This window comes from Homarus americanus, unplaced genomic scaffold, assembly GCF_018991925.1.
Source record: "Homarus americanus isolate GMGI-L3 unplaced genomic scaffold, GMGI_Hamer_2.0 scaffold14532, whole genome shotgun sequence".
Classification (NCBI taxonomy): domain Eukaryota; kingdom Metazoa; phylum Arthropoda; class Malacostraca; order Decapoda; family Nephropidae; genus Homarus; species Homarus americanus.
Window position 1 is genome coordinate 515,001 of NW_024713954.1, and position 15,781 is coordinate 530,781.

Genomic DNA, 15,781 nt, shown 5'->3' on the forward strand with positions numbered 1-15,781 from the left:
GGATGTTGACTACGGGAGGCGGATGCTGGTGTATGGCTGGCGGGTGATGTGTGTGAGAGTGAGGATTACGGATGTTATTACTTGTCATTAATACACTAACTGCTCATCATCACTCCAACAGAAAACCTCACTATCATTTCACCACATACTCACAATAACTCATCGCCATCACACCACACCCTCACCATACACCATCACCAGGAACATGTCTCTTCCCCACCACGCCTTCCTCACGTTTTCTCCCTATCTCATCCATTCCTCTCGTCTTTTCCCCACCCTTTCATCCAGACGTCTCTTCCCCATAACATCCTCTTCTTGTCTCTTCCCCCACCACGCCCTCCTCACGTCTCTTCCGTCACGCCCTCCTCACGTCTCTTCCCGTCACGCCCTCCTCACGTCTCTTCCCGTCACGCCCTCCTCACGTCTCTTCCCGTCACGCCCTCCTCACGTCTCTTCCGTCACGCCCTCCTCACGTCTAGTAACCGGCAGTATTTACACATTTTTACCGTAATAACTTTCAAGTGGATTGGAACAATGGTGAGAGAGTTAGGAGCAGCAACCACGGGAAATAACAACTGAAGGAGCCCCCTCCCCCCTCTCTGCCACAGACGACCCCAACCTGCCACACAGACGGCGTCCCTCTGCCACAAAAGACTCAAAACTGCCGCAGACGAGACCCATCTGCCTCAGAAGACATCATCTCTACCACACAAGACCCCCTTTCCCTGCAACAGAGTACCCACACCTACCACAGAACACCCTATATCTCTGACCAACCAAGAGATGACCGAGCGTCTGCCATGGAAGACACCATTGCTCTACCACTGAGACCCCCCTCCCCCCCCGCCTCTACCCCGGCCACAGACATCAACCCAACTACGGCTGAAGTTAAATAGAAACATCAACTATCACAACAATAACAAATGCCCGACAAATAACTCCAATTAACTCTTCAATTTTTAATCACAATCTCCATTCCATAATTGAAGGTAGTTTACTTCAGGCAATTGTCGTAAATCCTTCATTCCTGGTATTTATGAGGTGATTAATAACACTCATAACGAGGTGTACAAACTTTCCAATGCCTAACTGATCTCACAAAGGACACAAATCATTGTTAACATTGAGTAATTGAACTCTGATCGTCGTGAAAAATTATCTTGGGGGGGGTTGTTAAAAGTCATCAAACTCCAAAATTACCTCCTACCTCAATGGCCCGGTTCACTGTATTAGTTAACGCCGACTTTTGGTTTTAGTATTAGCTACGTAATTTGAGGCGGTTTAGGGGCCATTTTGATATAATTGGCCATTACAGGGTGGATAATTCTATGTTAAACACGTACTAGTGTTCTAGCTACTTTACTCTTTTGGGACAATTTTATTTTACACCTACGCTCGAGAATTAGCCGTTCCCGTGTGCAGGCCATTCATGTTATTTTAGCCACTTCCACATAGTACCCTAGCCATTCCCGTACATAACCAATACCAACTTTCTGGCCATGCCCGTGTGTTGGCCATGCCTGTGTGTTACCTACTTCCGCTTTTTGGCCACGCACGCTTTTAGGTCATTTCCGTGGGCCATCCTCACCCACGAGACAATGAAAACAGCACAGTCATAGCTCCACCACCCTCCCCGCCCACCAAGCCTTGTAAGTATGGGGCTGTGTGTGTGTAAAGGGGAACTGTGGGCTGCAGAACACACTCATTGTTGTAAGGTTCTACCAACAACAATACTACCACCCAACTACACACACCCACACACAGCTTGTCACGGTTACCCGGAATATTCCGACCGTTCATAACTATAAGGACCAGCTGTGTGAGCCGACCAGTATAAATGTTGGAGTTTAAGCCGTTCTTAGTGTAGTAATTTCTGAGGTCTATCTTCGTTATATTTAAGAAGGAAGTAGAATTCGACATTTTTATCGTCTGAATGGTAATTTTAGTCGGCTTCGTAATTGTTGATAATTGGGGCAAAATAAAACCTGGCGACATTGGTGGTCAAAAACTACCAACAATAAACTATGGCAATGTCACCTCTCGCCACCACACACCATTTACCAAGTCATCTTCACATTAAACAACAACTTCTTCACAGACTAACAGGAAATAAAGGTTTTCGTCTTACAATATTGGCTGCTTGATATATTCTGAAGGGTCGTCCCCAGAGAGGTATTTTTAGACGTGATAGGTCAGAGGTCAAAAAGGTAAGGCTGTTGCTCTTGACCGCCCACGTAACAGTAAGGTCACGGAGGATTTACTCATCACCTTCCGCATACTACGACTTGTGACCTTTGACCCTCATTTTTTCAGGTGAGAATACATAAGAGTTATTCCCGTAATGTTTGTGAGATCACCTAATGATTAAACACCCTAACGCTATCTAGAGTTAGGTTAGGTTACATTGGTTTATTAAGGGTTAGCTTAGGTTACGGTAGCTTTAAGGTAAATTAGCTGGGGTTTCTAATCTTCAGGTAATGAGGTTTTTGTGTTCGGATAAAATTGTGTCCCTAAGTTGCCGAAAGTGAAGGGTATGTATGTGTGTATGTATGTACAGTATGTATGTATAGTATGTATGTATCTATGTATGTATAGTATGTATGTATAGATAAGTGCATGTGTATGTATCTATGTATGTAAAAATGTGTGTAGTAGTAATAATAATAAATAATAATAATATTGATAATAATAATAAATAATAATATTGATAATAATAATAATAAACGGTTTATTAATAGAGTTGCAGCCGGTGACTGAAAATATACAAACTTACGTGTGATTTTAACATAATAATATACGTTCAATACATTTACAGGGCTGTACAGTGCATAAATCAGTGTGTGTGTGTGTGTATAGATGCTGCATGTGTGCATATATGTGTGTATAAATGTGTGTATGTTTACCCAAGATTCAAGAAACACAGACACACACTCAACACTAATAATAACACACTACAAACATGGCCAGAGTGTGTGTGTGTACACCCATAACACAGTAACACACGCCCCTCACAGCCCACACAAATATCGCCAACTTTCGTAACACCACCAGAAGGAGAGTTATTGCACGGTCGTTAACTCCAGCTCACCTTAATGACCCCGTTAACACCTAGGAGGAAGAAGAGGAGGAGGAGAAGACCCAGGCAGAGCATTATGGACCTTATGGATAGAGGGCTGAAGGTTCACAGATTAACTCATAAGATTAAGTCATAAGGTGACAGGTTTGTTAGAGGAGAAGTATAGCTAGGAGCAGACTCCTCACACACCTGGTACTGTGAACAAACTTACTGCTTAACACACACACACACTTCTACTACTTCTTTACTGTCACTCGGAATCGAGTATGACGATCATCCAGCTATGATACAAAGATATGAGTTATTAGGGATGTCACCCAGGTTGGTCTACATTCGTTGCATATGTGGAGGGCTGCATCTAGTGCGGGAGGGGCTGTGGCAGCGTCTTTCCGACGTTGGTGCTTTACACACACACACACACACACACACACACACACACACACACACACACACACACACACACACACACACACACACACACACACACACAAACAAAACTTGACAAACACTTCATATATCTGAGACTTTTAAAATGTGTCTTCCAAAACTGTTTTAAGAAATTAGACTTTTATATTCACCTTTACTTTCAAAACATATTTCAGTCACCCCCCTCCACCTATTACAGTACATCTATCAATGAGTATAATTATGTAAATATAATAAATAAAAAACATTTGATTTCCATAGACGTTTAGACCCAAGTCGTAACGTGTATACTCATCCGTCTCACTCCAGTCACTAACTCATCACGGTACTAACCACAAAACCTCTGGCGCGCGCGCGCGCGCGCACACACACACACACACACACTATCACCCCCTTAACTGAAGATTAGACACCCATGAAGATTAACCACCCTAACGCTACCTGGTTCAGTAAGATAAAGATAGCGTTAATGTCTAATCCTTAGGTGAAATAAGCTGGAGCGCCAAGTCTTCAGGAAATTCAACCGATTTAACAAATTTTCTTTTCACATTAACACTTTCGTAACATACAAACATTCAAAATTAAATACATCACATTGTCTGAGGTCAGTGACGCATCACGTCAGACAAAAATCAAATTACGTATAATGGATCATTCGGGGTCGGCAGCCGCTTGTCCCCTGTATCGTTTAACATTACAAAACTTACAAAATCATCAAAAGGAATTAAGTTATTCATAGTGACATTATTACCATCAGGACCTGTTAACAATAGCCATTATAGGAGGATATATCTGTTCCATGATTGATAATATTAAATAAATATGACTGAATTAATACTTTTGTTTGCGTATAATTTTTATCTTTAATCATAATCTATCTCTCTCTCATCCAACCAAAATCCACCACTCATCCGTAACCACCACAACCCATCACTCATCCATAACAACCACAATAGGCAACAACCACAACATCAACAACCATCACTCATCCGTAACAACCACAACCCATCCATAACAACCACAATCCACCATAGCTTACCACTGTTACCATTAAGTATCAATGTAATGCCGTGAAAACACTTGTCTACAGCATCCACTTTCACCCACTATAACTACCACCATCACCCACCCCAACTACCATCATCCATCATAACTACCATCATCACCCACCATAACTACCATCATCACCCACCATAACTACCATCATCACCCACCATAACTACCATCATCACCCACCATAACTACCATCCTCAGTCACCACTACAATACCTAACCACCACAACAGCCTTCACACAACACAACCATCACCACAACCACCAACAAACACCACAACAATACACCAACATCATCACAAACAACTACCACAACCACCACTCACCATCACCACCACAATTACCTGTAAGGCCATAAAAATTACACATCTCATTTCTCTCCTTCATTACAATTCATCATCCTGTCTCCTAACACTGCAAGGGCGTGGGAGAGTGAGGGGGAGGAAGAGAGAGAGAGAGAAGGAAGACTGAGGGAGGAAAGGAGATAGTGGAGGAGGGGAAGAGGGAAAGAGTAAGAGAGAGGAGGAGAGGTGAAAGTAAGGGAGAGGACGATGAAAAGTGAGACGGGAGAGGAGGGAAGTGAGAATGTAGGGAGAGGATTTGAGAGAGGAAGGAGAGTGGGAGGGGTGATGTGGGTCAAGGTTACCTCATCCTCCCAGCCTCCACGTTGCTGACCCCGTCACCTCCCACCTCCGTTACCCTTGACCTCCCCACCAGTGTCACCTTCACTACCACTAGGACCAGGTGAAGCCTTAAAAAGTCATTGGGTAAATAAATTGTAACGCCATGATCTGGTAACACGCAGAAACATCAATGGTTGAGTAACTCGTGACCTCAAGACCACGAGTAACTTGGTTGAGTAAAAAATATCTTCACGATACGGACAGTAGCTCTAGCATCTTCACGCTCCCAGTGACGCCAGGTGATAATTTAGAACACGCGGTATATCTTTATAATGAGCAGGTGTCAACATCCCAATTTGTCTGAGTCAATGAAATTAGTGAAGAAAATGTGTAACAAACCTTGATAATGAGTACCTAGCATCCTCTTTCTTTAACTGGGATTGGTAACTAAGGCAGTGAGCGGATAAAGGGTGCACTTACATCTCTGTCACTGATAAAGAGAGGTGTAGTGAGAGGTGTAGTGAGAGGTGTAGTGAGAGGGAGGTTCCGTGTACAGGAACTCATTAACAACAAACACAGGAACCGAACCCAACTTGGACTAACCTCACACTAGCCTAACTTCAACTTGACCCAACCTCACCCAAGCCTGACTTCAACTTGACCCAACCTCACCCAAGCCTGACTTCAACTTGACCTAACCTTACCCAAGCCTGACTTCAACTTGGCCTAATCTCACCCTAGCCTAGCGCCCTCACCTAGACCTAGCAGGAAGGTAGGATCCCATTGGCCTGACGTCCCTTTGAGAGCAGTGCGATTACGGTACACAAGGAGGCAAAGTAGCCACCACTGTACTCATCCTCCTTCACCACCCAAACTAAAATCCGATGCTTATTCACAACTGGGTCGACTGGGGGCGCCTCGAGCTCAAACCAAGCGATCCACAGGGCAAAAGCTAACGTAACCTCTCCCTAACTGTTTTATGTAAACCTATTGTTATTCTGTCCTCTGTGTTTTATTACAAGGTTTATATTCTGAATACAGGATGAGGAATGCCATTAATAGCATGGTAAATATGGCCTGTAGAAAGGATACTATGTTTAACAGGATAAATATGGTATGTTTACGGTGAGGGATATGACGAGGACACACACACACACACACACACACACACACACACACACACACACACACACACACACACACACACACACACACACACACACACACACACACACACACACACACAGAATAAGACACACAGTTTATAAAATTTAATAAAACATAAACAATATAACCTGTTCTGTTCTTCGACAAAAATTAGTCTGTTATATTTTTTCTGCTTTTTGTGTAATTAGTCAGACATGGGCAAAGGCTAATTAGGTTAGTTACATAAACACCGACAACGTAAACTAGAAATTCCAACGATATAAACATTGTACAGTAATAAATGTTTGTAGAATGTATTTGTACAATTTTCATTTTACAGTTTGTGGTACAGAGGAGAAACCATTTGAACCAGAAACAACACTCGCCAGTCTATTCAGTCTTACCATTCACCTTTTCCTGATCCCTGACTTGTAATGTATATAAAAGCAACAAATCTAAAAATCTGTTTATGTCTATTATCGTGACAGTAAACAAATATATGAGAACAAAATAGCCTCTATAGTGGCCATAATGTGAGGGTGTGACGCGAGAAGACGTAATATTGTGAGTTTTTGACCTACACCTCCATCAAGTTAACACGAATCGACAAATTTCAAATAATCTAGTTTTTAGTTTGTCACAAGATGTCCTTTTTTGTCACATACATTATCATCTTCACGGCATTTAACACTGGGGAACTGTGTGCCAATATATGTGTTTTGGATGCACATTTGACTTCCTAAAAATTGAATGGGAACTAAATTTAAAATATTGTCTTATTGGACCAAGGTACAAGGACTAAGTGTCAATACGACCTGTCCTAATAAAACCTATCATGTACGATTCTTTTATTTTCATTTTTTTTTAATTTAAGCTGTTTCCCTCTACTACAGGATGGCTGAAACGAAGAGTAAACAAAGAATCTCCCATCCTTTGCTGTAAACTGCTGTAATATCCTACACGTGTTCCTGTCCTCACGTACACTATTGCTTCCTCTATATATTTCCTTCCCTCCTTAGTTATAATTTGTCCATCAGCCCATCTTCCTTATTCTTTCTATCTCCTAACTCCGATTAATACATTTTACCAATCTTTCTCTTCCTACGTCTATACCATCTTCACTAACCATGATCAACTGTGTCAGAAAGTTCGTTCACTTCAACATCTCCCCAAATTTCTGTGATATTAATAAACATTTCACAACCTCAATGATGCACACACACCTTGTTTTGTTTATCCAGGTGACGGTGACCTCGACCAGACCAATCCAAAATTCAGCAAGTGTCTGCAGAAGAATGACCTTCATCTCTGACCCAGTGACCTCAAAATGAATAGAGAACTTTCCCGAAGGCCTGAAGGGTAGAGTACTGGACCCACACCATGGTATAGTCATCGCTACAAGGACAGTCAAGTTACGGTTCCGATACCAAAACTTTAATACGTTGACCGATAAACAGACCGACGGACAGACAAACCGAGACAGACACATATTTCGAAGTCATTACACACACTTCTTTTTACATTGTACAGCAGTATGAAAAATAAGCATAATGATAATGACTAGATAATGATATAATGACGACAATGAGGTCGATATTGAGGATATGATCACATTTATTTCAGCACTGATGACTGTTATGATAAAATTAATGGTAATAAAGGTGGTGATGACGATGGTAAGTATTAAAGATGCAGGTGATGAGGAAGGTGACGCTGAAGGAGATGCAGAGAAGTGGTCGCCAGCTACTGTAGTACCAGGTGGGTTGAACGCCGCCGTAGCCCAGTGACCCATACCAGTACCTCTCTCCCTCTCACCTGTCTCCCGGCTACCCACTCATATATTGAAACTATTACCTTTAAGGGAGGGAGACGGGGTAAGTGTGGGGGGGAGGGGAGAGGTAGGTGATCCAGGGAAAAGGTTACAATGCCATCGAGCTAACCACTACCACCAACAACAACAACCATAACTCTACGTAAATACTACCACTAATAATCACAATTGAAGGATTACTACCACCACTATAAACAAAAACAACAAGACTACAACCACTACTACCACAACAACATGGCCCCACTACCATCACAACCACTACCACAACAAAATGACCCCACTACCAACACTACCACCACCACCACCACAACATGACCCCACTACCATCACTAAGCTACCACAGACAACCACGGCAGCAGTAGGTGTGTGTGTGTGTGACTGGTGCGTCCCTCCTCCACCCCCGGGACAACACCAGAGGTCAGAGGTCATGCCCGGGAGGATGTACAGCATTACACGCTTCCTGGACCTTTAAAAGTCTCGCCTACTAGAGTCCCGACTTTATTTATCCGCGCTAATTTCACACGTTCTCAAGCCTCCCGATATTCTGCTAACTTTCAGAACTTTACATTGAGCGATGTTTGGATTTAATGCTTATATTTAACATTTAATTGCAATGGTACATACGAGTTTGCAGGTCTCTCAACGTTCCAAACATTAATAATTTTATGTAAAGTAAGACATTTGAACTTTTGAACTATAACTAATATTTTATACACATTTGTAGTCTCCAAATTCAGTGCAAACTTTCATAATTTTAGGTTGAGTATTTTATTTTAACTTAAACTATACCTGAAATGTTTTATAAATTTTTCATGTCTCTGAACTACGCGAGAGACATGTATAAGTTCAACGAAAAGGATTGCCCAAATTTTAATACATAGAGCTTTAAAATCAAGGCATACTTTCACGATGGCGCTAAATTACACACAGCGGCATAGAGCTTTAAAATCAGGGCATACTTTCACGATGGCGCTAAATTACACACAGCGGCATAGAGCTTTAAAATCAGGACATACTTTCACGATGGCGCTAAATTACACACAGCGGATTTAAACAACATGAAAAACAGCAGACAAGAGAATATAAGCCGTCACACAACTATCAATTACGACTCGAAGAAAATACAGTTACCTTTACCTCATCCGTTCCCATGGCGGGGTATATGTACCTTATATAACCATTAAGGTATTTGGCCTTCTACCATATCCTTACTCCAATTACTTCTAGTTGTAAATTGAAAAAAAAATGCGTATATTTGTATTTTTTCTCTAATTTCCTCACGTGTTCATTTTTTACTTCCTTAAGCGCCCCGCCATGAACTCATCCCTTAACCTAACCTAACCTAACCAACGCAAACCAACATAACGTAACCTAACCAACGCAAACTAAATTAAAATAACCCAACCTAACCTTACCACATCCAAACAGACCTAACCACATCACACCACACCTAACGTAACGTAACCCAACGTAACGTAACGTAACTTAAAATAACCTAACCCAGCTTAACCTAACCTAACCTAACCAACAAATTTATAAATTGAAGATAATTGCATATGTAGAAAATAAACGAGTTTAATGTCTTTATCTTCATACATCCTGGGTCTTTGTACTACAGCTGAATTAAATACATAACATATACAACACCCAAATACATCGCATATACAACACCCAAATACAACACATATATACAGCCAAATACATCAAATGCACAGCAAAATACACACGCCGAAATATTTGTCACTGAAATTTTTACTCGTGCATGATTCAACTCCTGTTTACTAAATTAAAAGAAATGTGACTAACGCTTGGGAGTTATGACCCACGACCAGTCATCAAACAAGTTTATTTTAGCCTCGTGTCTCTGTTTGCACCATCCTTTAGCATGATAGACTGCAAGGATGTGGCAGGACAGTGGGGGCAGGATACAGTCGTCAGCGATAATAAGACGTGTCATGATTAAATACAATAGTAAGGAATACAGTGGACAAATACGATACAGAAGGTATATAACAATCGCCCTTTCAGTAATGTTTAACGATACAGTGCAAATCATAATGAAAGACTACAGGTGTCATTGTGTAGGACAAACACCGTAATGAATACAAATAACGAAAATTTAGAGGTATAGTTTAAGCATGGGTTCTAGCAGACACCAACAGCAAAATTTCAACTCGCACTGTCATCCACCCGAGTTGACAGCTGTCCAGAAGAAATAAAGTGTAAAACAGTGACAGTCAATCAGGTAGAGTGGTGGAGTGAATACAGCGGAAGGCCAATAGGTGGGAGGTGAGGGGACTGCCATGTTCACCTCTTTCCCTCCGTTTCTGCCAGTACCATCACGCTTTCCTGCACTGTTACCAAAATGTCTGTCTTATTCTAGCTCTATAACTCAGTGTTACCAACATATCTTTCTTTCAGCGCCATAACACAAACAGTACTACCAACGTCTCTTTTCTTTCAGCGCCATAACACAAACAGTACTACCAACGTCTCTTTTCTTTCAGCGCCATAACACAAACAGTACTACTCACACCTCGCGCACACCAACTAGGGAGAGTGCCACTAGTACAAGACCTGACGCCTCGGCCATAACTTACCACCTTGTTACAACTGGACTAAACAGGGTGATAGTGCCTCTATCACCTTAGTCATTAATCACCGTGATATTTGTACACTCGTGCGAGTTATGGTATTTCATTTAAATTTTGCTAAAACAAAACTTACCATAGCGTTTCAGTTTAAGGTATTAAAGTTCTCGGTATATTAAACACCCTTCATATAAAACTGACATCACTGAGTTACGAAAACAAGTGAAGATTATGCACCCTAGCTTATTTCATGGGAGAGGGGGGAGGGGTGGTAGGTTAACTTAGATTAGGTTACGTTAGAACAGAGTTAAAGTGTTTATTCATCAGGTGATGTAAGAGGGTGTCTAGTCTTCACGTGATCCAAATTACGTATTTTATTTTAGCTATTAACAAAATCTTGTCTAAATTAGAAACAGGGTCTCCGGGAGGCGGCCGTGACGGCGCTGCCACTGGTGACCGTGTATTCCTGACAGGTAGTATCACAGGCGTCGGCAGGCGGTTTCCTAGAGCGTTCTTCTTCCCAGGCGTGTCCTGACCTCTGCAACCGAGACATGACCACATCCCTCACACCCGCACCCCGTCACACCACACCTGCTGCTTCCTCCTACCCCAGGACACGCCGCCGGCAGGGTAGGGTACTAGAACAGTGCACTCACGACCCACTCTCTCACTTTCTCACACAATCGCTCTCCCTCTCTCTCTCTTACTCACATATATACAGGTACACATACCATACTACGTTACATATATATGCATACAGATACTTGAACTCTGGAAAACACACACACACACACACACGCGCGCAGTCCCAGCATAAGGTCAGAGGACGTGACCTACAATCAACCGTACAAATGATAGACGGAGGGTGGATACCATGATGCTCCTGCCGCTGCCCCTACACTGGCCACCCATCACTGGCCACCTAACACTGGCCACCCATCACTGGCCACCTAACACTGTCCACTCAACACTGGCCACCCAACACTGGCCACCCATCACTGGCCACTCATCACTGGCCACCCATCACTGGCCACTCATCACTGGCCACACCTATCCTGGTCATATAAAACAAAGGTAAGACCAAATAACTACACACACACTCGGTCCAAAAAGTATTTTCATGATTTGGTGTTAGACAAAATGACTCCACGGAAGACATTTTTTTCAGCCCTTCGAGACAACAGGAGTCGTAGATATTTAACATTTAACATCTCACTATCATAACCTAACCTAACCAAACCTAACCTAACCTCTCCTCTAAATCTGTACAGCTCCTACAGGTTGGTAATCTTCGCCGACCCCAGGAGCCAATGTCTAGATTCTCAAAAATTCTTAACGTGTTAATTTTTGTCCCTGAATGAACGGCTCAATTCAATTACAAATGTCTCCTTAACTGGCTATAGGTAAACGCATCTATATCAAGTTAGTCTCACTGTATTCTGATAATATTTTCGACATATTTTGTGTTTCAACTTCAGGCAGACAGTTAGATGCATTCTTACATCTCTTAGCCACGAGGAAAATCAAACGTCTCCAGGTTACGTCTTAAAGAGCAACACAGTCGAAGGGCAATGGTTTATCTGCGGTGGCAAATTTTATGCAGTCGTAATAGAGGATGACAGGTTTGGAGATGTGGGAGGTAGGACGTGTAGCAGGGATGGCAGGGGTGTCACTTTGGCAGAGTAGGACTCATGGCAAGTGATGACATGTGGCAGAGGAGGGACGGAGGGGCAGGAGGACGTGAGATAAGGGAGGGATTTTTTTTTTAGAGAGAAAAACAGGGATGAAAGAAGGCTAGAGGGGGGAGGAACTGGGTTAATGGTTAGGAAATTGAAGAAATTTAGGAGGCAGGAGGCAGGCTGACCGCCTCGCTCCGGGTTAGCTAAGCTAATTGTGTGTTAAAATTGTCTTGGGCTAGTTAATTCTAAGCGATTTTCTTAAGAGTTGGTTTACTGGTTGGCTGACCACTCTGTCGGCACTGGCACTGGACAGCCTACCCTACCCCATTTGTGGGTGTTTTGAGGGTCATATTTCGTATTCCGCTGACCCTATTAGCGGATGTTGGTCCAGGGAGGTTGTCTATTGGATGGGAGACGGACCGACGTGTGTTAGGGGATGGATGGAGGCTGAAGGACGTGTAGCAGGAGAGAGATGGTGTGGGAAGACGTGTGGGAAGAGGAAGTGTGGCTGGGGAGGAGGAGGTGTGGCTGGGGAAGAGGAAGTGTGGCTGGGGAGGTGTGCAACCGGGGGGGTGGCACAGTATAAGCAGGTGGCGTCACATATTGATATTTGATAAGAGCGCCGCGCCGCCCCACCCGCAGGTATTGACACCGCCACTTGAAGGAGACTGATTCATCGCTCCCGGGTAATGGCTGGTAAATTCTGTGAAATCGCGCTGCTGGTTTACTGACCAAAACCTTTTAAAGCAAAGGTGAAAAAAAAAACCGCGGCCAATGGGGTGAGTTGTGGTCGATGGGGTTGTTTACTGCGGGAATATTGACCAACAGGACAATATATATATATATAAGATTAGCTCCAGCTATTTCAGCAATTTTCACCTGATGATTAAACACTATCTGAGGGCGTTAAGTTACGTTATCCAAGATTAGATTCTGGTATAATAGGTTAGATTAGGTTGGGTTAGCTTCCGGGTGTCTCATCAGATCAAACAGCCGGAAGTGAAAATTGACTTATCATCCCCAAAAATTATATTACAACATTTCTCCCAGGACGTCAGCAGTGTTATTCCTGGTGTCAAGGTGTTGTTCGTGACCAGTCAGCAGTGTTCTTCCCGACTTCAGAGCGTTCCTCATGACCAGCAATAACCCTAACTGACGTCAGCAAAGTTCTTCATTGACGTAGGGAATGTTCATCATGACGTCAACAATAATCCTCTTCAGGTCGGTGCAGACTGCATAATCCTACGGGATGGCGGCCGGCCCTTTTTAGCGGAGGGGATTGTATAACCCACTGTTGGATACTGACAAACAACAATCTTTTTTCTCGTTTATCAAAGCACCACGAGGAACAGTGAGGTCACGCAGAACAGGAAGCCAGCTGACGTATGGCATGGCATGTGAGTTAGAACACACCACACGGCTCTACTTCTATTACGCGGACTGCTCCACAGAACAAACTCTAATAATTATAATAAAACTCATAATTAAAACTATTAATAACTATTTCAGGTCGCCCCGTATATGATGAGAGAGTAAAAGTTGGTCCAATCAGCCTGACGGCCACCCAGGGGCAGTGCGGATACAGCACACTGAACACTAAACCTCTGATATACAAGGAGGCAGTGTAGCTAGCACTACACCTTCCCCAAATGTACAGTACAATTAGGTATCCATTCACAGGTGAATGGAGTAGGTGTGCCCCGGGAGCAAACCAATAGTCCTTAAGGCAGGAGGTGAGTGTTGTATCCGTCGTACCTCTGTATGGCAATGGTATATACGTATGTTGTTTGTAAGATTTATTTAACCATGTAAAGTTGGTGTTGTTTTTCTTAGACATGAACATCAGCATAAAGAAGACGAGGAAGACACTTACCTCCTGGGTCCGACTGGAAGGCTGGACCCTGAGGGACCGGATGAACCTCTTGTCGTGGTAGTCGTCCATGGTGGCGGCGACACGCGAGGGGCAGCGCTCGTCGCTCTCACTACCACACCTCTCACTCTAACACTCTTGATTGCTCACCCACGCCATGCTTCACGGAACACAGACCAAAGCGACAATACCTCTCGCGGGAGGTAGAGAGCGCTATTTGATATTGCAATCACGACGAGGGCACTGTGGAGGCCTCAACACCCTCGCTTTGTTTCAAGTCTTGTAGTTGAGGTGTGAGTGTATAGACTTAAGACTCAGCCTCGGAACACACGAGTTGATGAATCACTGTTTAATGCTTCTCGTCTACACTGGCGGCGTTCAGGTTAAGCTTGAGTGGCTATTCCCGCCATAGTTACCTGGTGACCTCTTCCCGGTTGGGGCAGGGCCAGCAGGACCCGGGTCTGACCCTCCACGGGCTGCCTAACACGGCCATCCTTGCCCCGCCACCGTCAACATGCCACAATACCTAAGGTGGAGGTTCAGTGACAAGTTCCTTGACAGTCCTCTAAGTTCGTCAACACAAACTTCCAATCAACTTGCAACAACTAATGTCACGACGAATATCTGATATTAAACAATAACACCGACAGGTCACCAAAGCATTACCGGGCTGCTGTACGTAGGTTCTTGTTGGCAATTATTTTTGTGGCAATAATTTGTGACACTACCACTCGTTTCCGCTTATAGGGAGACGTACAGCGCAGGAGCCACGTGATCCGTGTCCAGGCGACTCCAGATGAAACTCTTAACACCACAGTAAGTGTAACCAGGTGACGCTAGGTGTAGTCAGGCGACGGTAGGTGAAGTCAGGCAACGTTTTCCATGTGACTTGGTAACGCTGGCCTGGTGGACTCACTCTCACGCCCGTCCTGCAAAGAAGATAAAATAACATGTAGTCACACAATCAGTTTACTCTTGGATTCTGATACACTACAAAAAAAATTCCCCCAAAGAGAAATACTGCGAAAATAAAACACAAGTCTTTGAAACACGAGGGATTACCAGAGCGAGAAAAATTTATCAAAATAAAGCTTCAGTCTTACAATTACAAAAATAAAATATTGTGGTGTTATTATTTCTGTAACAGAAGATTACGGTCTCCTGTTGGGTGTGCAGTTGTTGCCGGTGATGTTTGTGCTGGGAGAGAATACAAGGATGTACACTGTCGGGAGGAGGAGCAGCGGCTGGGCAACTCGTCACAGATGTGGATGATCAACCAAGTTTAGAATATACAGAGGGTCGGGTCCGCCAGCAGGGACACCTCAGTGACTTACGGATACATAGATGTCTCAAGTACACACGGCTAGGTCAGGAAACACATGGGTAACTCGGGTAACACTCGGGTAACATTTAACTCTCATGCAATTACAGTATATCAAATACCCAACACAGATGAATGTCAGTCGGTCATACAGTAACGGCAAGTC

The 15,781-nt window shown here is 43.4% G+C and overlaps 1 protein-coding gene across 1 annotated transcript in view; it reads right to left on the bottom strand.

Annotated features, from left to right (window-relative positions):
• The window catches only part of LOC121875257 (rap guanine nucleotide exchange factor 6-like), a gene marked incomplete at its 5' end in the record, with an annotated part of 52,885 nt that extends 37,662 nt beyond the window's left edge, over positions 1-15,223 (bottom strand). The window contains 1 exon segment of the mRNA XM_042379721.1: positions 14,298-15,223. Within this exon segment, the coding sequence (XP_042235655.1) occupies positions 14,298-14,366 (69 nt within the window).
• Positions 15,224-15,781: the final 558 nt, after the last annotated feature.